Raw genomic sequence first — 23,422 nt, 5'->3', positions numbered from 1 at the left:
TGCGAATTTTACTAATTTTTGTTTCATTGATTTATGAATTCAGGTATACAAATGTTAAAACAAAAATGAACCTTAGGAGTGCCTTCTAAGGTTCTAAGTTAGAAGGTACTCTTTCTAATGTGTAGTTATCTAATGTAGGAAACTACCTTAAGGGGAAAATTATTGAGGGGTAAAACATGCAAAATCTCTTCAAAAAATGATTAACTTATTAATCTTGAAAATGTATGCAAATGGGACAGCAAGGTTTTAAAAATAATATAAAAGAAATAAAATCAGCAGTATTTTCTTTTTGTTAGCTATGATGTTCAGCATGATTTGCATGATTTAAAATTTGCAAGGGAGACAACTATTGGTCTACATTGACTTATTAAAAGTATTTCCTTAAGAACCAACTCAGGAAATCTTAATTAACATTCAGGAGAGTTTCAACAAATTTTAAGTTTCTGTTGAATAAATTTCTTCTTTATAATTCTAACTAATTTTAATATTTTGATTTTCTTCTGTATGTAATAATCTAGCAACTGATTGCTGTTTAGAATAAGCAATCTGTTCAATCTTTGTAAGGAATATTTACTTCTCTAATAATAGGATTGTTACAGTCATATTTTTGCTTGATTTTTATTTAGTTCTGTTTGCAATGCATTTTTCAAACATTCATTTGTTCATTCCTGTTTTATTCATTTACTAAGCATTTACAGAATGCTTACTGTAAAATTGGCATTGTTTTTAATACTTAAGGAAACAATTTCTAGCATATGTTGAATGCTTTATATGTGCTACTAAGTGCATTAGTTAATTATCTTTTTTTAATCCCCACAATCATATACTGGGAAGTAACCCATTTATTGATGTGGGCACTGGACAAAATGAGATAAATACATTGTAATCACTTTCCTTGGGAAGTTCACAGCCTAATGGAGTTGGACCCAGAGAAATAATTAATTAAAATTTTATGAGATAAGTGCTGTAGAAAAGCTTGTGTTCATACTTGGACCTTCATAAGAAGGACTGTCTAATTGTGCCTGAAGGAGTTAGAAAAGGTGTCACAGAGGAAATGACATTTGAGGTGGGTCTTAATTGTTAAATAGAAATTTGTCCAGGGAATGAAGGCAGAAACACTGCTTATAGCAATCATGAAGTGATGAAGGAGCTTGGTATTTGGTGGTCCTGGTGAGTGAGCTGCCTGGCATTAGACTCAGGTGTTTTTGTATATGGTGTGTATGTAGGCACGAGTGTGAGGACGTGGGACTGTGTGTGTGGTCTGGACCTGGAAGATGTAAGAAGCTAGGAGGGGAGGATAACGAGGCTGGAGAGGTAGATTCAGACTTTATAGTCAAGACCCTCACTAAGAGGTTTATTTATTCATATTTTTATAAGTTTTATTTTATTTTTAATTGACACATAGTAATTATACATATTTATGGAGTAGAATATGATGTTTCAATACATGTATACAATGTGTAATGATCAAATTAGGGTGATTAGTACATGTATAACCTCAAATATTTATTATATCTTTGTGGTGAGAATATTCAAAATCCTATATTCTAGCTATTTTGAAGTATGTAATGTATTATTTATTGTTAACTGTGGTCACCCTACGATGCAAGAGAACGCTGGAATTTATTCCTCCTATCTAACTGTAACTTTATACTGGCTGACCACCCTCTCCACATCCACCTGTAGCCGCCTGCCTTTCCCAGCTCCTGGAACCACTATTCTATTCTCAACTTCTATGAGATCAACTTTTTTAGATTTCACATATAAGTGAGGTCATGGGGTAATTATTTTTCTATGTTTGGCTCATTTTACTTATGATGCCCTCCAGTTCATCCATATTGTTGCAAGTGACAGAATTGTCTTGTTTTTTAGGGCTGAATAGTATTCCATTGTGTATAGATATCAAATTTTTCAATCTATTCATCTGTTGATAGACACTTAGGTTGATTCTTTTTCTTGGCTATTATGAGTAATGCTTCAACAAACACGGCAGTGCAGATGTCTCTTTGACATTCTGATTTCATTTTCTTTGGATAAATACCTAGAAGTAGGATTGATGGATCGTATGGTAGTTCTATTTTTAATTTTTTCAGAAACCTCCATACTGTCATCTATGATAACTTAACTACTTTCCATATCCACTAACAGGGTGTAAGAGTTCCACTTTCTTCACATCCTTGCCAACATTTGTTATCTTTTGTCTTTTTAATGATGACCTTTCTAACTGGAGTGAGATGATATCTCATTTTGGTTTTGATATGCATTTCCCTGATGCTTATTAATGGTAAGCATGTTTTCATACACTTGTTGACCACTTGTATGTCTTCTTTTGGGAAATGCTTCTTCAGATCTTTTGCCCATTTTCTAGTTGGATTTATTTATTTTTTTTAAACTTTTTTTGCTTTGGAGCTGTTTGAGTTCCTTATATTTTCTGGATATTAACCCCTAGTTAGATGCATAGCTGGCAAATGTTTTTTTCCCATTCTGCCAGTTTGTCTGTTCGTTCTGTTGATTGTTTCCCTTTGCTGTGCAGAAGCTTTTGTGTTTCATTTAATCCAACTTGTCTATTTTTACTTTTGTTGCCTGTGATTTTGAAGTCTTATCCAAAAAATCCTTGCCCAGCTAATGTTACGAAGTGTTTGTTTTCTTCTAGTAGTTTCATAATTTTGGGTCTGACATTTATTTCATGTGGCTGGAAATGTTATTTGATACAATTTCAATTTTCAAAATTTTGTTAAGACTTGTTTTGTAGTCGAACACGTGGCCTATCCTGGAAAATGTTCCATATCCTGTTGAGAAGAATGTGTATTCTACAGATGTTGGAATGTTACATAAATGTCCTTTAGGTTCATTTGGTTAGAATGCAGTTTAACTCTGATGTTTCTTTGTTGATTTTCTCCTTGGGTAGATCTGTCCATTGCTGAAAGTGGGGTATTATAGTCTTCTACTATTAATGTATTGCAGTCTGTCTTTTCCTTTAGGTCTATTAACATTTACTTTATATATTTAGGTGCTCTGATGTTGGGTGCATACACATCTATAATTTATTTCCTCTTCCTATGTTGACCCCTTTATCATTATACAATAAAGTTTGGTCCCTTTTCACAGTTTTTGACTTAAAGTCTATTTTATCTGCAATGAATGTGGTTACCTCTGTTCTTTTTGGTTTCCATTTGCATGGAAAGTCTTTTTCCATCTCTTCCCTTTTAGGCTATGTATGTACTTACAGGTAAAGTGAGTTTCTTGTAGGCAGCATATATTTAAATTTATTCAGCCACTCTATGTTTTCTAATTGCAGAATTTAATCCATTTACGTTCAAGGTAATTGTTGATAGGTAAGGGTGTATTCCTGCCATTTTGTTCCGTTTATTTTTTCCAGTTGTTTTTTAGATCTTTTCTTTCTTTTTCTCCTACTTTCCTTTTTTTGTGGTTAGACAGTTTTCTCTAATAGTGTGTTTTGATTCCTTGCTTCTTATTTGTATTTTATTTTTTATAGGTTTTTACTTGTGGTTACCATGAGGCTTGCATAAAACATCTTATAGTTATAACACATTATTTTAAACTGATAACAACTTATCTTAAAAAGAAAAGAATCACACAAAAAACCCTGTATACTTTAACTCCATTCCCTCTAATGTTTAGAAGTGTTGATGTCACAATTTACATCTTTTTATGTTGCCTATACTATAATTAAGTAATTAATTAATATAATTATTTTAAATAGTTTCTTTTAGTTTTCATATTAAAGATATAAGTGGTTTACACATCATGATTACAGTATTAGAGTAAGTATTAAATTAAGTCTAGTTTGTCTGCAAAGTTACTTTTATCAGTGAGTTTTGTACCTTCAGATAGTTTCATACATTAGCATCTTTTCACACATTAGCATCCTTTTCTTTCAGTTTGAGGAACTCCCTTTAGCATTTTTTTTTTTTTTTAGAACAGGTCTGGTAGCAATTAATTGTTCATCTTGGAAGGTCTTTATCTCTCCTTCATTTCTGATGGAGAGCTTTGGTGGATACAGTATTTTTGGCAGCTTTTCTAACTCTAACACTATGAATATATCATCCCACTCCCTTGTGGCCTACAAGGTTTCTCCTGAGGAGTCTGCTGCCAGATGTATTGGAATTCCCTTATATGTTATTTGCTTCTTTTCTCTTACTGCTTTCAGGATCTTCTCTTTGTCTTTGACCTTTCAGAGTCTGATATAACACTACCCTGAGACTTTTCAGAGTCTCAGGGTAGTGTTATTTGGTTTGAATCTGATTGGTGACCTTTAAAAATTTCCTGTACCTGAATATTCACTAAAAAGTTTTAAATTTGAGGATCAATTTGAATGAAAACATGAGCCATGCCTCTATACAAATGAATATTTAGAAAATATTTTACAAGTCATGAGATTAACAACTTTAGAAGAGGTAAGTTGAACCAACTGCTGAATATATCTGTCTAATGTATTCTTTTGGAGTTTATTGACTCACTTTAAAAATTACCAATTAGAAGTATTATCTTTATAAAAACTAATAGCAATGGTAATTTTATTAGAATTAAACTGCAGAACTGAAAAGAAACATACCACTGTTTTACATTTTTTAAACAATAAATATAGTACATTTCCTGAATATTATGCAACTGCATGCTACATAGTCTTGCTTACTGAGCTACTAGTCACTTGTAGCTTAGAAATGAATAATTGAGTAACCTTCATTTATTACCTCTTTTTTGTCTTGAGACAAAGTCCCCCTCTGTCACCCAGGCTGGAGTGCAGTGGCGTAATCTCACCTCATTGCAACTTCTGCTTCCCAGGTTCAAGCGATTCTCATGCCTCAGCCTCCCTGGTAGCTGGGATCACAGGTATGCACCACCACGCCCAGCTAACTTTTTGTATTTTTAGTGGAGAAAGGGTTTGACTATGTTGGCCAGGCTGGTCTCGAACTCCTGGCCTCAAGTGATCTGCCTGCCTCAGTCTCTGGAAGTGTTGGGATTACAGGCATGAGCCACCATGCCTGGCATATTATCTTTCTTTCTATAATTTGACAATCAGTTGGTACTGATTCTGCCACTAACCTGATGGGCAGAAACAGTGAGCAAAATCTGACTTAATATTTTAATGACGAACAAAAATAGAGTGGATTAACTAAACAGAGAGGAATAAACAAGGTAATTTGGTCTAATCCTTTCATCCTTCTATTAAGAAATGTTTCTTTGTACTAAAACACATAGTCAAATTTATTATCATCCATACCTGTATCATTTTTCCAGAATCACAGTAAAAGGCCAACATGTGGCAGAAAAAATGAATTATAACTCAGGCTGGTGGCATAATTGAGACTGTCAGTCTCTCAGGTACCACAGAGGCAATAGAGAGTATTGACTACTAGGCTTTGAGAGTTAACATCAGAATAATCTTTCTGCAGTGGTATCTTGTGTCCAGAGAGTTGAGAGGCGGGAAGAGGACTGGACAGAGTTTGGCTACTGGAACAGCCTGGCAAGTAGCATTAGTTAAGCATAGTAGGGGTTCAAATGCACAAGCAAAGAGGGTACTATCATGAGATGAAGAAAACAGGAAGCTTCAAGATTCCAGGGAGTTCACTCAAAACATACAAAAGTTGGGATGAATTAGAGTGGCTTGTGATGACTCTCTGGGCACTTGGAGCAATGCGATCACCAAGTGTTCTCTAAGAAAATCAGTTGTCTGTGGCATGATTTCAGCAAGTTCTCAAGGCTAGCACAACACTGTTCATCGAGTAAGAGGTAAACTGTTACTACATTTTGAAATTTTAAAGTTGTAGCACAAGATTTTACATAGGAAACATCAGGCTCTTGATATTTACATTATTCAGATCTGTAGGAATAGTTCTGTGTCCAAGAATTTGCTTCCTTGCTTCCTCTACACAAATTTGTATAGGTCTACTTCTTTCTAGGTATTTTTTTTAAGAAAAAAGTTGTTTTCAGAATGCTTTCTATACTGGTTCATTTAAAAAGTATTCAAAAAGTACACTTTTTATACTTGCTCTAACAATGACTCCATACACTGGCATCATTATCATTAATATTATATATATTAATTTTAATTTTACTCATTGGAGGTTTGAAGTCTAATTTAAAAATTAAAATATTAGAATTTTAATTTAAAGCAACCTTTGTAAATGAAGGTTCAAACTAGCCGAATGCTATAAGATGTTGAGGGAAACTTTTCTTATTGCACTGGAATTGAAAACTAAAACTAAGGGTAAAGAGGCATCAGATGCCCCACATTCTAAAGGGAGCTTCCAGTGGTCAAAGACTCACTCCATTTAGTTTAAATGCCTCCCAATTAGGCCTTGCTTTTTCCTGCAATTACCCACTCCTATGATTATGGTTGAAGGATAGGTACCCTAGAAAGCAGACTCTGAGATAAAGGTAAAGATTAGCGTGTAGGATATTACTCAGGGAGCATTTTTAGGATAAAAACCTGTGAAAGAATGGAAAAGGAAGCAAAACTGAGTAGTGGGAGAAGCTGACCTATGTTATAGTCTCAACAAAGGCATCAGGTGAACCTTTAGGAAGCTGAGATGTCCCTTCAGAGTTGTCTTGAGTTGGGGCGAGGCCTGGGCCTTCATATCCCCATAAGTATCAGCACTGGGCAGAGGGCCATGACTCATATCCCCAAGATATTGGATATGAGCCACCCAGGGAAGGGGCATGATCTAGAGTGAGGCAGCTGTTTTCTGCTGAGGTAATTGTTGAAGGGGCTGCCAGCTAAGGACTATCTGCTGTCATTTGAATTGGTGTTCCTTTATAGGAAATGTTCTGTTTCTCTATGGCTGCTTTCAAGCTTTTTTTCTTTGTGTTTAGTTTTCAGAAGTTTAATAATAGCATGTGTTTTTTAAAAATTTATTTTATTTTGCTTATCTTATTTGGGGTTCACTTCATGAATCTGTTGGTCATCTCTTTCACAAAATTGGTGACATTGTCAGCTATTATGTCTTTCAATACTCCTTCAGGCCCTACTCTCTTTCTCCTCAACTTCTGGGATGTTTTTGTTTTGTCCCATGGGTTTCTGAGGCTCTGTTCATTCTAGGAGACTCTGGGTCATATTCAAATCCCTTATTTTAGTAGGTAGTAACTCTGTTAGGTTTAGATCATAGATCCTAGCCTACATTAGTGGGCAGTAGTTCTAAGGACAACTTAATTTTCCAAGATTTTTTGGTCTTATTTTGGTGGGCCTTGTGTATCTGGTGCTGGCGGGGCTCCCAGGGGTCTATACTGTGATGCCTGAGGGGACAGAACACATTTTTCTAGGCTAGGCTTCTTTATGTTTCTAGGTGGGGAAAAGAAAGTCTCTGGTCTGACTGGATGAAGAGTGCTTCCAGGCCCAGCTACTTACTGTGGTGGAGATTCCCCTCCACCTCTCCCTCACCAGCGTCTCCCACCTGCAGATATCTTGGTGAAGGAGGGGATTCTCAGGCCTGGTGGAAAAGAAATGACTTCTGAGGCCAGAAGCTTGTTGAGACAGGATGCCTCCTGTCTGTGGGAGATGGAAAGCTCTTCCTGGGCTGGGTCCTTGTGGTAAGATCCCCAATGCCAGTGCTCCCCAGCCATCAATGGCCCTTGGTGTGGGAGAGGAAAATCAGGCCCGTAGATCCTCCTGGCAGGTGCTTGTTGAGGCCTGATCCCCCCATGCTGGTGCTGTCCTGTGTCTTCTGGTAGGAGAGGGGAGTCTCAGGCCCTGTTGAGAAGGAGAATATTTTTCCTGCTGGTTCGTCAGCTTATCTTCAGTGGGGCTCCTGTTCAATCCCAGGGAGAGCTGAGCCTACCTGGGCTGCTTTCTGTTGCTACATTGGATGTCAGGGAATGCTGGCGCCTGGGTCACCTTCTTCCTTTTGGTGGGATGTTGTAAGGTGCCCTGCAACTATGCTGTTCCTCCAGTCCTGGATTCTCTAATCAGTTTACCCTCCTTCTTGCACCTTAAGAGTTCTCCTTTGGTTGCCTCTCACATTATCTCCAGGATTTACAGTTGTATTTAGCAGGAGTGGGTGGGAGGAGGAACCAGAAAAAACAAATTATGCTATCTTCACCAGACTTCAGCTTCATCTGAGAGGGCAAAATTTTGCAAAATAGAATATTGTAATCTCTCATCAACTAGTAAAAAAATTAAAAAAAAATCTCCAACATCATGATTCTGATGTTTAAATATTAGATTTTTGTATAATAAAAATAACAATGTATACTTTATAGATTTATTTACTATAGTTATATCTTTTTTTTTTTTTAAGAGACAAGATATTGCTTTATCACCCAGGATGGAGTTCAGTGACGCAATCATAGCTCACTGTAACCTCAAACTCCTGGGCTCAAGCAATATTCTTGTCTCAGCCTCCTGAGTAGCTAGGACTAATAAGTGCATGCCACCATGCCCAGCAATTTATTTATTTATTTATTGTAGAGACAGAGTCTATCTATGTTGCACAGCTTGAAACTCCTGGGCTCAAGCAATCCTCCTGCCTCAGCCTCCAAAAGTGCTGGGATTATGCCACCACACCTGGCCTATCGTTATATAATTTAATGTGACTATTTTACTTACCTGTTTATTTCCAGCAATTGTTCCAGAACAGCCACAAATAGTGACTACTTAAAAAATGGTTGTTAAATAATTAAATTATAATTTGTATTCTTTATAATTAGCGTAGAGGTTTCGGTAACTTGCCCAAAATTATGTAACTATTGATGAAACTAAAGATTAATATTACATACTTTTTTTGGGTAGACACCACATCTGTTGCATGTGGAGTACCATATGCAAATTCTTTTGTTACCTGTTGCTGCATCTATTTCATTTCTGGTCTTTAGAAGTCTTAGAGTGACATTAGAATTACAACTAGTTTTAGTAAGTATTATTTAGTTATCCTGAGAGATTTGTTAAATAATAATAATTTTTAAAAGCCTCTGTAGTCAGTAATCAGCTTCTCACCAATGATAATACTTCTGTTTGAGATTAATATCAGTGCTTTTCTATGCAACAGACTAAAACTAATCTCTATTATAGAATCCACAGCTGGCCTGATGGAACTGTAATAACAAAAGTAATTGGTATTTTTTGATGTCCACAGGAGGCAAATTATAATTTGTCTCCTGTGTACAGAATAAAAGTGTGTCTTGTATGGTAAATAATTAAACTTGATATTGATAAAGTTATATTTTTCCATGTCTTAAAGGAGATGACTATTTTATACTTACAGCTGATGTAAACATAACAATGTATTTATTTCATCCTTGAACAATGTAACTAACATTTTACTATATATTAATAGAAGCCAACTACAATTTGAAACTAAATTATTAGACTTATTTAGGAAAGAAAAATTATGGTTTTTCATTTGCTATTTCAGGTTATGATAAAGATTCTGTATTTGATTGTCCTAAATTCAAGGATGAGGAGTGCTAAATGATAGAAAACTTATGACGAATGAAAACATACATTTTACTTTCATTTTGTGTATTTTACTGTAAGCATATAAAATCTTAGGTTAGCCAGTTTGCATTTATTTGGTGAGAGCCAAACTTTAATGTACTATTTATTACTGTTTTCAAAAATGTAAATTTAGCTCGTCTTTAAGCATTGATAATTAAGAAATATATGCCCTGTTTAATAGCAATGTATGTTTAATTGTTCATATTACCTAAAGTCATACTGAGAATTTTTGTCTTTTTAAATGTCAAAATTTGGCTCTTGTTATCAGGATATTAAATGTAATATTCAAAGGAGTATTCTCCTTTAGATAATTACAGATTTTGTGAGATCAAAATTGCTGATTATAATAATGTTAGTAAATAATATGGGAAAGGTATAGAAAGTATTTAAATTTTTACGATTTTAAGTTGTATGATGTATGTAAATGCTATTTTTTCTGGTAACTTTGGTTAAAAAACCAGTAATACTGCCTTTAATGTTGGTGTTAACTGAATACATTGCTTTTTGTGGGCATTGAATATCCATCTATTTTGAAATAATTTGGAAGAAATAAAATAATTCCTTAACATATAGTCTGGCATACTGAAAAGAACATTGTTTGGTGTTGGGTGAAAGGACTCAAGCATTGGATTGAATAGTTACTTACCAGTCCATGACCTTGGGCAAGTAACTTAGCCTCACTTTCCTCATTTGTTATAGGAAAAGTAAAATTCCCAATTTGCAAGATTATTTGGAGGATTAAGATATCATAAAGATCAACTCTTAATCATTGTCTGTTAAATAATAGATGCTTAGAAAATTGTCTTCAGGATCTATTTGTATATTCCAATATTTGGTTGTTATTTTGGGCATATTTTCTACCTTGATAAGCTTACTAAAGTATGTGTCAGCTTGTCCACTGGCTTGGTGATTCAGAGCATAACTTTCTAATGGAAATGAATCATACAAGAGCTCATTTTATGATTTTTATAAGCTGGCCACCTCATGAGTTAGATTTGTGCAAGAAGTTAGTTCAAACTTCTTGATGATCCAAGCATTGCATTAGGGTGAATGCAGAGGTAGGTCAGCTTCTGCATGAACCAGCATACTTTAGATGTGTAACAAGACTTTAACAAAATGGAAGAAGAATATTGCTTTAAAATGATGTGTCTAGATTGGAAAAAGAAGAAATGGAAACATATGTTCCATTGAATTTTCATTAATTTATTGTAAGTAGAATTGGCACCACTAGAGAAAGTGTTCATATGCTACAGTAGTTTAAAAAAGAGAAATACAGAAACAGGGATTATATAATTCCTACTTTATTCCTTACTCTGACGTTTTTTTGTGGGTTGGAGGGTATGGAACTTGGCTTCTCTTGTGGGAGGTGCTTAAGAGTGTGAAATTTCTAGTAACATTACATGGCTTCAAATACTGGTGCCCACCTTTGATCTTGGATATGTTACTTAACCTGTCTGTGTCTCAATTTTTTTAACATATGAAGTGGAAATAGAAAATGGTACCTACTTCATTAGCTTCTTTGGGGGACTGAATTAGCTAGTAATATGCCTGGCATCTAACAAAAATGATAAATGTAAGCTATTTTATTTTTTAGTTAGGATTCAGCGTGTAAATGTAAATTTGAGTAATTATCTGGTGATTACTTTTAGCCGTTGCGTTCCATTTCTCTTTAGCCTTCCATTACACTTGTACAAAAGCAGTGGGTGCCTAGTACAATGTTTGACGTACATGAAGTGTCTCAATGGTTGGTTTTAGATGAATGGAAGCAGACAGCTTAGAATTATCATGGGAACATGATATTTAGCCTTGAAATTCTTACTGAGCTGAAGTATTCCTACATATCTTTGTGGGGTTTTTGATACATTTTCCATATCTTTCTAGTAAGTTAATATCCTGTCAAGTTTTTGTTTTTCGTTTTTTGTTTTTTTTTTAATACGAAGTTTTGCTCCTGTCACCCAGGCTGGAGTGCAATGGGGTGATCTCAGCTCACCGCAACCTCCACCTCCCAGGTTCAAGCGATTCTCTTGCCTCAGCCTCCGTAGTAGCTGGGATTACAGGCATATGCCACCACGCCTGGCTTATTTTGTATTTTTAGTAGAGATGGGGCTTTTCCATGTTGGTCAGGCTGGTCTCGAACTCCCGACCTCAGGTGATCCACTTGCCTTGGCTTCCCAAAGTGCTGGGATTACAGGCATGAGCCACCGTGCCTGGCCTATCTTCTCAAGTTTTTAAACCTTAAGCTTCTAAAGTATACTTTAAATTTTCAAGAAATTTAATTAGAAAGTAGTAGAAAATTTCTTACTGTAATATTTTCTAGCCAAGTTTTTCATTTGCATTTAAGTTTAAGACCTGTCATGCTTTGTATCTAATAAACATGAAAAGAAAGTGGTTAAAGAGACTTACCATTAGTTGAGACAGTTTTACTATTTTTACATTAAAAGAAGACTAGTAAAAAATTTATATATTTGAAATCTGTCAGAAATTGAAACTAAATATCTTTTCAAGTATAGATGAAAATGTTTCATTGATGTAGTTTATATTTACATCAGAAGCACCCCATTGAACTGAAATCTCATTTAACATACCAAAACATTTGATTCAGATTAATTATTTGCACACATAAAATAATACTGATGATTTAGGTGTTCTCCAAGCTATACTTAGGCATGTTACATTTCAGCTAATTTTGACTTATTTTAATAAATATATTTTAATATGCATTTTTAAATAATGTTATTAAACTCTTAAATTTAAAAAGTACGTATGTCCTTTTACCCGTAATACTTTGGAGAACTTTTTTTTAATTTTGAATTTTTGTGGGTACATAGTAGGGGTGTGTGTGTGTGTGTGTGTGTGTATATGAAGTATGTTATTTGATACAGGCATGCAATGTGTAATAATCCCATCAGGGTAAATGGGGTATCCATCACCTCAAACATTTAGCCTTTGTGTTACAAGCAATCTAATTATACTTTTAGTTATTTTTATATGTACAACTAAATTATTATTTACTATAGTCACCCTGTTGTGCTATCAAATACTAGCTCTTACTCATTCTTTCTAACTATTGTTTTTACCCATTAACTATCCCCACTTCCTCTCTATCCCTTGAATACCCTTTCCACCCTCTGATAACCACCCTTCTTTTCTCTATCTCCATGAATTCAATTATTTTAATTTTTAGCTCCCACAAGTAAGTGAGAACATGCAAAATTTGTCTTTCTGTGCCTGCCTTATTTCACTTAACATCATGATCTCCCGTTCCATCCTTGTTGCAAATAACAGATTCTCATTCCTTATTCTGACAGAATAGTACTTCATGGTGTAGCTGTACCATGTTTTCTTTATCCATTCATCTGTTGATGGATGCTTAGGTTGCTTCCAAATCTTGGCTATTGTGAATAGTGCTGCTACAAACACGAGAGTGCAGAAGTCTCTTTGAAATACTGATTTCCTTTCTCTTGGGTATACCTCGGAGTGTGATTGCTTTCTTTTAGGTATAACGTAGGAGTGGGATTGCTGGATCATATGGTACCTCTGTTTTTAGTTTTTTGTGAAATCTCTAAACTGTTTTCCCTAGTGGTTGTACAATTTACATTCCCACCAACAGTATACAAGGAGCCCCTTTTTAGAGAACTTATTTTATAGAAATTCCAGTATATGTATGCACACACACATATGCAGACACACACACACACGAACACACAGATTTTTACTAGAACATTATCTCTAACAGCAAAACTGGAAACAATGTAAGTGCCCATCAGTAATAGGAGTAGTGTTACTCAAACTCTGGAATCTCATAGTGTGTTACATATTATTTCATTAGTTAGAGCCATGATATATTTATTGATAAACGAGAAATTTATGTTGCATGGCAATTTTATTTTTGTCATAACCTCAGAAGCCTTAACTATTTGCATATATTTACAAGAACATGGAGAAAAGTGTGGAAGGGAATGGTAGATAAGAGGAGTTGAGTTTGTTTAATATACTTGATTCTTTAACGTGTTCAAATGAGTATGTATTATTTTATATTTTATATGTTTTAAATATGATTTGTTATACTTACGTGTTTTATGTTTTTTAATTAACAAAGTAAACAGTCTGCTATATTGATCATTCTTCAAATGGAAACATAGAACAGGGGCCATCCTTATAACCATCTGCACTAAGAGAGTTAGCCTCTGAAGGAATGTGAGATTTCGGCTAGCCACCATCAGTGACCAGTCTGTTTAAAACATATCTGTTCAATCAAGGTCCCAGCAGGAAACAGATGATGCAGTCAAATTACAATAATTCAAGAGCTGGAGCCAGGTGTGGGGTAGGAGAACCTCGAGGAGTTTTTCATGGACCAGGGGCCACCAACAGCACAGTTGTTGCCACCCAAGGCACAAAGAGACAAGGAGAGGGGGAGGATATCAGAACCCAGAAAGAGAAAAAGTCGTGTTGTAAAGAACCTTGATTAGAACGGTGACCTTCTTTAAAGGGACATAGTCCATTCACAATAAGCTTACAGGAAGTGAACCAGGGAAGAGAATGTTGAATGCATTCTAATCTCTCCTGTCATCTTCCAGGGCTCCCCACCTGATTGAACCCAACTAGAGAGACAGATGTTAAGAGAGGGCCTTTTGATGTCAAGTACCTAGATCAGCGGCCTTGGGCAGAGAAGGGGGGCAAGTACAGAGAATGGGTTTTGAGGAGTAAATAGGAGCTATCTGGCATAAAATGCCAATTTTTTTTTTTTGAGACAGAGTTTCATTCTTGTTGCCCAGGCTGGAGTGCAGTGGCATGATCTCGGCTCACTGCAACCTCCACCTCCTGGGTTCAAACAATCTTGTGCCTCAGCCTCCCGAGTAGCTGGGATTACAGGTGTGCGCCACCACACAAGGCTAATTTTTGTATTTTTAGTAGAGATGGGGTTTCACCATGTTGGCCAGGCTGGTCTCGAACTCCTGGCCTCAGGTGATCTGCCCGCCTTGGCCTCCCAAAGTGCTGGGATTACAGGTGTGAGACACTGTGCCCAGCCCCAATATTCTTTTTGAACTAAATAATCAAAATAACCCAGAAGAGAAAAACAAAGATAGTATGCAAAATATTCACATCCATTTACTTTACCGGCTTACAGAATTATTGTTTAATTGACCTAAGCCCAAACACAAAATTAAAAAAGAAAATCTGAAGATGGCATTGTTTCTCACCCTCTTCTGTACATAAGTCCCAAGTTCTTTCTTAAACTCCCTTGAGGGCATAGCAGTGAACATCTCAGAGTGGAGATAGAAAACTATTCCCAAAGATGAACATGGCCCCAGACCCAAAAATTGCCAGACTTTAGACCTGGTCTGAAACAGTAGAGGTTTTCTGTTAAGTCCTAGCTTGGTTGCAAGGAATGACACTGTAAATCAGGTCATGGAATGGGAAGCTGACATTTACTGACCCTTTGCATGTGCCAGGCTCCATGACATACATTCATGTAAGTTAGCACTTTTACTCCTCTCAGCAAACCTGTACTGTGACCAATATGGTCACGTGAATGTATGCCATGGAGCCAGGCACATGTCAGGTTTGCTGAGAGGATTAAAAGTGATTACTCTTTAAGAAACAGAAACTCAAAAAAAAAAAAAAAAGAAAAGAAAAGAAAAAAAAAGAAACAGAAACTCCAAGAGTTTAATTTGGAGTTTAAGGAACTTTCTGAAGGTCAATGATAGAGTCTGGAGTTGGAGCTAGATCTGCTTGGCTACATCCTGACACAGCCTCACTTGGCTGCAGAATGGTAAAGAAGTCATTATCCATTATCAGAGGTCTCTCACCTGTCCCAGAAATATGCCTTTCCCCTTCTCTTCTCTCTCATTCTCTTATCTTCCATTCATTCCCTTTGTTATATATTTAACAAGTATTTATTCAGTACCTACTGTGTGCCAGGAATCATGCATTGTACCATTGATACCAACGAATATGGCCTCTGCCTTCATGAATTTTACAACGTAATAAGAATTCTCAGGGGAATCATCCTATGCATTTCCACTTGGGCCTATGCAAAGCCCCAAGTCCTTTTCATTTGAGGTCATTTGCATCTCAGTCTTCGTATATCTTTATTAAGACTGAGAACTATTTTTTGGCCTGTTTGTTTAAATGCAAGTGTAATATAAAAATTGTAATAAACCTTTTTAAAAATCTCACTTTCTATTTCATTATTTTAGAGAATTGAGGATGCTATAATATTATAAGAAATATGAGATACTGGAACTAGGTAAGATAATATTTTTTAAAGGTGCTTTCTGGTTTTATTGAAACAAATCAGCCAGCTCCCCCAAAAGTATGAATATATGGGTACATGTTGAGGCTTATGTTTTAATCAGGCTAAAAGCGTATCACATTCTCTCAAATAAGCACATCTTTCATTTCTTAAATTGAAAATTGGTTTGTATTTATTTAAAACCTTTCTTGTCAAAGGCAAGTTAAAATTACTGTTCAAGTGTCTCATATAATTATAACCATAAAACTAATACGCATTTGAACTAAATTTTCCCTATTTAGATATGCTCGTTCACTCTTGGGAAAGCCCCAGATTGCGTTACTCAAGTAATCCCATTTTTGTAACTGAGCCAGTATTATCATTATCAAAATTACAATTGATCTACAATATACTGTCATAAAGGATGACTGGTGTGTAGCACATTCTGATTTCTCTCATTTTGTATTAGATGCATTGCATAATAGAACTGTAGGAATTGCCTGCTAATGCTTTAGTTCACCCTTTAACAATTAAGTTTGGCAATCTTGGGTAAAGTAAAATTCAGTAGACTCCATGCATGTTGTTTTCTTTTCTTTTTTTTTTTTTTTTTTTTTTGAGACGGAGTCTTGCTCTGTCACCCGGGCTGGAGTGCAGTGGCCGGATCTCAGCTCACTGCAAGCTCCGCCTCCCGGGTTTACGCCATTCTCCTGCCTCAGCCTCCCGAGTAGCGGGGACTACAGGCGCCCGCCACCTCGCCCGGCTAGTTTTTTGTGTTTTTTTTTTAGTAGAGACGGGGTTTCACTGTGTTAGCCAGGATGGTCTCGATCTCCTGACCTCGTGATCCGCCCGTCTCGGCCTCCCAAAGTGCTGGGATTACAGGCTTGAGCCACCGCGCCCGGCCCCGCATGTTGTTTTCTATCACCATCTTTGGATGTAATTTTGGGGAGCAGGAGGGCTGCAATACACACACAGAGACACATACACATATTTATAATTTGTTAAGAGGGAGTTATTATTAAACATCTAAGTTGACACTATTTTATGGTTGGTTCTTCTGGGTCTGATCCTAGACAAGTAAGTTAACAACATCTTTGATCCTCTTTAGCTTTCTACTTTTGTAAAATAAAGGGGTTGGACCAAATAAGTGGGGTTTTTGTTTGTTTGTTTATTTGTTTAGCTTTTGGCAGGTTTTTTTTTTTTTTTTTTTTGTTTCCCCCTGCCCATGCTACGATATTCATAGAAGTCATTGAGTACCTAGTAAGGCAAACCAGGACCAGCTGTAGCTCCTCCCTTGTACTTTAACAACAGTAATTCTGTTTTGTTTTATATGTGAATCATCCCAAGTAAGACTTCCAATTTCTGATGCCTTTTCACCTATTTATTAGTAGTAGGGGTCATTGTATTCTATTTTTGGCTTCATAGTGAGTGACAGCTTGTACAAACAACACAGATACTGGAATAATCAGTCTTCTTCAAATTCTATAGTAGCATGAACTGTAAAGTATTAATCATGTATTTATGCCTGGTTTCTACATGTGAATCAGTTAAGCCTATTCTTAATTTTCTTGCTTCATCAGCTTCAAAGCAGGAAATTACACCATTGCCCAAAATCTCCAGCGTTCTGTTGATTTTATTTGGGAGGTATAAATCTAGTAAAGCATAGACAGAGGCCTGTTGCCAAATTGATAGCTCTATTTGTCTGCATAGATTGTATTTTCACAGCTGTCAGGTGAGATGGTTGCTTCCTATATAAAGTGGTTCTAGAATCATACATGTGCTTGGGATTTTAATTGATCAGATTTTTTAGCACTTCCTACTTAAAGAGCTTCAAACTCTAGGGAATATAACGTATGCCATTCTGAAAGGTGGTATTTCAGCTTTTGTATCTTTGGGGATAACATGTTGTGAATGAAATTGGTATTTTAAATAGAGCTCCTGGGGAAGTTTTTGCCAACAGTCCTTTTGATATCCCATGTGCTCTATTGTAATAAGAAAGCGGAATAAATAAACTAAACTAGGTGGTCAGGATTCTGTTAGGATGAAAACAAGTATAATTTCCTTTATAATGATGAAAAGCAAACAAAACCCTGCACAAATAGTTTTAATCAATGTTTAAAGACTCGTTTCCCAGACTCTTGTGTGTTTGGCAGATAGTCTTGGGTGGGGTGGAAATGGAGTGGAAAAACAAACAATTGCTGTGGAGATAATAAAAATTACTGGGCAAAAAGAAAAAACGGTATTTGAAATCCTTTTTTTTTTTTTTTTTTTTTTTTTTTTTTGAGACAGAGTCTTGCTCTGTTGCCCAGGCTGGAGTGCAGTGGCATGATCTCGGCTCACTGCCACCTCTGCCTCCCAGGTTCAAGCGATTCTCCTGCCTCAGCCTCCTGGCTCATGGTTGACATGAGTTACCTCTTCCAGCATTTTTCATTTGTATTTTGAGAAAAACATAAATTAATGTGTTATTGACAACTGCTGTGATCATTTTTCATTTAGGCTAATTGTTCCAGGAAAGGGATTCCTATATTGTATTCATTTTTTTGCTTTAATACTTTAATAGTGAATATTTATAGCTATAGGAATTTGATACTTTTAATTAAAAAATTTAAAACTACGTTCAAATGAAAGAAAAAATTCTCATAAACTTTAAAAATGGAACCATTTGTTTAGGGTATTGGAAATCAATTCTCCATATTTGACACTGCGAAATTAGCTTCAGATAACCCTTTTCTCCATTTTGTGCTCATGTTGTTTTCACTTTATAAACAGTAAAACTCCATCTCCTTGCGTGAAGTTATTTTAGGGGGAAGAAAAAGTGCAATACACAGATTCATTATCTTGTAATGGCTCATTTTAGTTTTGCATTGAATCAATCTTTGAGACAATTACTGTAACTTGATTTTTTTCCTTCCCTCCACTGGTAATAAAAGAGACATTTTATTTCAGGGAAATATGAATTAAAATAGTCTTGCTTCATAAGCATGCTCAGAGAAGAGATTTTTAAATCTTGTTTTAAAAATAGTGGCATCATGTTCAGGAACTTCAAGTTTTCTTTGTTCCTTTTCTTCCTTTCCTTTCTCTGTGAAACAGTAGGATTAATAGGAAGCATGTCCAAAATTCCCTCTCAGAATAAATTTAGATAGGGACATAAATATATTTTATGCATTCTTACTAAGCATTTCCAAATAAGCTTTTAGAGTTTCTTAAGTAATCTTTGATTTTATAGGAAGAAAAAGGGTCAAAGTTTGCTTTCTTCACACACTTCAGTAAACAAATTCCTCTTGTATTGATGAAGAAATTGACTAAACCTACCAATTATCTCACCATTATAAAACATGTCTTGAAAATTTATTAGATGCAGGCCAAACCATTAAACTCAGACCTTGCCTTGGAGAAGCTTCCATCTAATTGGGATATATCTCAATTTATTGGAGATAATGAAGTAGAAACTAAATTATTATTAATTTTAGACACACAAAAGTCATTTCACTTCTGTAAAATGGAAGAAGTAACATGAATCTACCTGACCAATGAATGTTGGATAACCAGTTATTGGAGTGCTTTGTGGAGACAAAGTAATACTACAAATAACAATAAAGTTTCACCTTTACTTGCATATTTTTATGTGACTTTTGCTGAAGAAAAGTGCCTTGACATTTTTGCTAATAAAGTTAACTTTTTTGTTATTTTTTAGAGAATAGAAATAGATAAAATAGAAAAATTTGATGGATTCATTGGAAAAATCCTTATTGGATTTATAGTTATCAGAACTTTTTTGAATATGATTATGCAGCCTAAATTAAGATTCTATTACATGGATAGTAATACACATGGAATTACCTTAAAAATGATTGTGTGCTATATAGAGTGTCAAAATTTTGTAAAATAGTTCTACAGTGAAGTTAAAATGTTACTGGATATGCTTATGTAAAATACATGAACACACATTCGACATAAACTAACTTGATGATTGGCCAGAACTGGAATTCCAATTCCTACACCTACCCATCCATCCACATTTATTGGACAAGTGCCTGGTTAAACAGATGGGCCTTGGGCTGTGCTCTCAAAACAGGCAACCTCCACCTTTATTGAGCAAAACATTGGATGAAAATAGACTATATTGTCTTACTGTGCTACTGAGCATGGTAATTTAAGTGAAGAGCTCCTATTTATTATTGTTGTTGTTTGTTAAAAATACCTTTTTCCTTATGAATGAATATGTGAAAATTAGAGGACAACAGATGGAGTCCCAGGGAACTGGAAAACCTATAGATAGGGAGGTAATTCTCAGTCAAATATGAAAATAAAAAATCAGCAGGAGTGTGAAATTTCATGTGGTTTTATAAATGCATGTAGCTAAGATTTTAGAAAATGTTTGGTTGATCATGAAATTTCTCTTTTCCACTAATGGATATGAGACCAAGTAGAATTCTTGATGTCTATCCTGATGCCTCTTCAATAAGTTACCACTTCAAAAGCTACAAAGCTGGATTCAGGGCAGGACCTTAAATTCTGGCTACTGCCTGTGTAAATATCACACACTTACATGTGGTAAAGTCAGAGGGACTTGCACACCTGAGTCTGCAGTGGCAGATGACTTTATGACATCAGAAGTGAGTTTTGTTTATGGTTGATTAATGACACTGCCACTTGGGACATATTTGTGACAAAAGTACTGAGGGCAATTAGCAAGAGCAACAATTAGACAGTCCTATACTTGGAAGATTACATGAGACTAAATTTGACACTCTTAATATTGACATATTGAAAATAGCATTTGGTCTCCATGCATTTTCATGATATTCTCTTTAGTGTAACAATAATCAGTAAGCTATCACATATCTAACCTCATAGAACTGTGAATATGGGCATTTGTTCTTCAAATGATCCATTATTTATTGATTGAATCATTAACAATGATATTTGCATCTCTTGAATTATGAAATGGGTGGTCTGTGGGCAGCATGCTAAAATTCAAGTACAAGACTTTCTACTCCTTTTTCCTAATTTTTTTTTTAAAGTCTTTTGGTAACTCAGTTTTCACAAAGAAGGGGAGTTTGCTTGCTGCCTATTTTCCTTGTATTACTGCTGGGCTGTTTTTTAGTGGCAAGAAATAATTCCTGTGATACTTAAGAACTCTATGGAATAAAGCTCAGTGTAGTGTATATTGCATTATGTTTTCTGGTTATTATATTTGGATAAATTTAGGCATAAGGTTGTTTAATACTTCAGCAGAAACCTGCAATGGAACTTCCTAAAAATTTGACCTTGTGAAAGAAATCCAAATGGAATTATTTTATACTTATTTAGTGCCTATAAATGTGTGTGCTGGGCTAATAAATAAATAGGTAAGAAATACCACAGCACTGTTTAATGTTTATTTCTTTCCTCAAAATAAAAAAGTTAATCAAAAAAGTAATAAATTGTTACTATTTAACAGTTATTTCTTACTGCAAAATGTTTTGTGATAGCTTTGTTTCATTATGTTTAACTTAATTACCATAATACTTTTGTGTTACATTGTCCTTTGAAATCATTAAAATTGGCTAAATAATATTGTTCTATTCTACTTGATAAAATGGAGAGCTCAGAAGATTAATTTAGATACAGAACTGAGAATAAAACAGTCTCAATATGTGTTTAATTTCATTAGAAGGAAATATATTATAAAAATAGCCATTTGAAGAGAAAAAGATAAAAATAGTGAAATATTTTAATTTTCAAACTCATAAAATAGTATTATAAGCTGTCTTTAAATGAAAGTAAATATTTTATGTTTCTGTATGTATATGAGACATATGATCACTATCAGATTTATCTTGAATTACTCTGATATACTATATTTCTTATACATGTTATTTAATGTCTTTTGTTGTGTTTTGTTTTAAACAGCAAATGCCAGTCTTCTTGGAGGAGGAGGTGGTAAGTCCTGAACATCACTTAACTTACAATACATTTTTATTGCTATACCAACTACAAGATGTTTAGTAACTTCTGTGACACTTCAAAGAAAATTTTGCTATAGTCATCAACGACAAAAATGTTAATCTTCCAAAAATAATTTATAATATGAATACCTTGGTTTGGTTAAATGTTATTTTAATTGACTTCAAGATATACACAGTACTCTTTTCTTCTTGTCAAACTTTGCATTTCTACTTTTGGTATGAGGTTTAACAGCTATAAGCTATATGAACACACATGTATGACATGTGTGTACATAGTTACAGAGTATTACATATTACAGAGTTATTTTTAATATGAATTCTAAACAACAGTACATTTGGAGACTGTGGTTTCTTTTTCCACTATAATGACTTTCTTTTGCTTTTCATGACTTTGTAGCCTGAGAGCTTAATATATCAGCCACTTACTTTGAAAAATAAAAAAGAAATTACTGTTGACACTCTGCTTTTTCTTTCTGCTCAGTTAGAGGATAAAGAGAAGGAGATCAAAGTGAGCTGAGGGAGACAGAGATTCCTGTACTGGGAATTTTTTTGATACTAAAATCTTGTAACTATTTGTATTTTTATTTCTAGGTTAGGAAGATGAAAGCTTTCATAGTCCCAGTATATATAATATAGTAGGAGAGAAAAAAGTATACAATTAGAACAGACTCCTTTTCATATAAGGCCCAGATGGACATAACTAGGTTTGTTTTCTCTTTCCCTGTCACTCTCTTTCTCCCTTCCTCTCTTGCTCTTTCTTTTTTCTTACACACAGTTGAAATAGATAGGATTGTGCAGAGCCTTAGGCTTTCATCAGGAAGTTTCATTGTAATTTTTATTTGGAAATTAAACATTTAACCGTTGCTTCTCTGTAAGAATAATTGTTTCTTAATAAAAGAATATGTCCAACAGAATCTTGGACATAAGAAAAATAGAAAAGTGTTTGAACTAGAAAATGCTCTTCATATTATCACATGTCAATGCATGTTCTATGCCAGAGTATCACGAAAAGAGTATGGGATTTGAAATTGGACTTACTGTGTGGAGACCATGAAAGCGTTAGTAAATATCTCCAAGCCTCAGTTACCTCATCTTTAAAGTGTGAGGACAGTATTAACTATCTAGTTTATTGTGAGAATTAAACAAAAATATCTGCTAAGTAACTAAGTCATGGAATAGTGCAGAATTCATAAATGTCTATTTCTTTTCTTCTTTCCTAAGTTATTTTAGAAAATATGCACTCGTTATTGTATTTGGGGGGAATTAGAAGGGAAATTTTTCCTTAGGAGTTGAATTCCCAGTAATTTTTTCTTTCTGTCTCTTATAATAGGTGAAGAAAACATTATTAAGATAAATTGTCCATAGTGCTGATTTCCTTACAAGATCTATTAGTATTTTAAGAAACCTCACGAATACTGTTACTACCATAGAGGAAAGTTAAAATTGAGTCTGTGTAAACACATTCATCAAGTTAAAACAACAAATTAGGTAGATGATTCAGTTATTGCTTTTGAATATTTCAAAAAATTTACTTGACTATATTAGTTAAAATCACTTTAGCCACTATAACAGAAAAAGTAAAAAACATTAAAGTCCAAAGTAACAGTAGTTTAAAAGAGATAGAAATGTATTTCTGTCTCATGTAAAGGTAGTCTAGATACAGGCTGGAATGGTTGTATGGTGATTCCGTGGTGTCATCAGAGACTCAGCTCTTACTTTTCTGTTCTTTCCTAGTGCATGGCTTTCATACTAAGATGACCTCAGGGTACAGGATGGTTCCTGGAG

General features: G+C 34.9%; 1 protein-coding gene across 5 annotated transcripts in view; it reads left to right on the top strand.

Moving 5' to 3' along the window:
- The window catches only part of MACROD2 (mono-ADP ribosylhydrolase 2), a 2,124,972-nt gene that overhangs the window by 517,969 nt on the left and 1,583,581 nt on the right, over positions 1–23,422 (top strand). For all 5 annotated transcript variants that reach the window (XM_037985372.2, XM_007960545.3, XM_073008401.1 and 2 more), the window contains exon 4: positions 21,582–21,611. In XM_037985372.2, the coding sequence (XP_037841300.1) occupies positions 21,582–21,611 (30 nt within the window). The remainder of the gene's footprint in view (positions 1–21,581; positions 21,612–23,422) is intronic.

The sequence above is a fragment of the Chlorocebus sabaeus genome, chromosome 2 (genome assembly GCF_047675955.1).
Source record: "Chlorocebus sabaeus isolate Y175 chromosome 2, mChlSab1.0.hap1, whole genome shotgun sequence".
NCBI lineage: Eukaryota > Metazoa > Chordata > Mammalia > Primates > Cercopithecidae > Chlorocebus > Chlorocebus sabaeus.
Note: the sequence above shows the minus strand (reverse complement) of the source record. Positions and strands in the feature narration are given on the sequence as shown.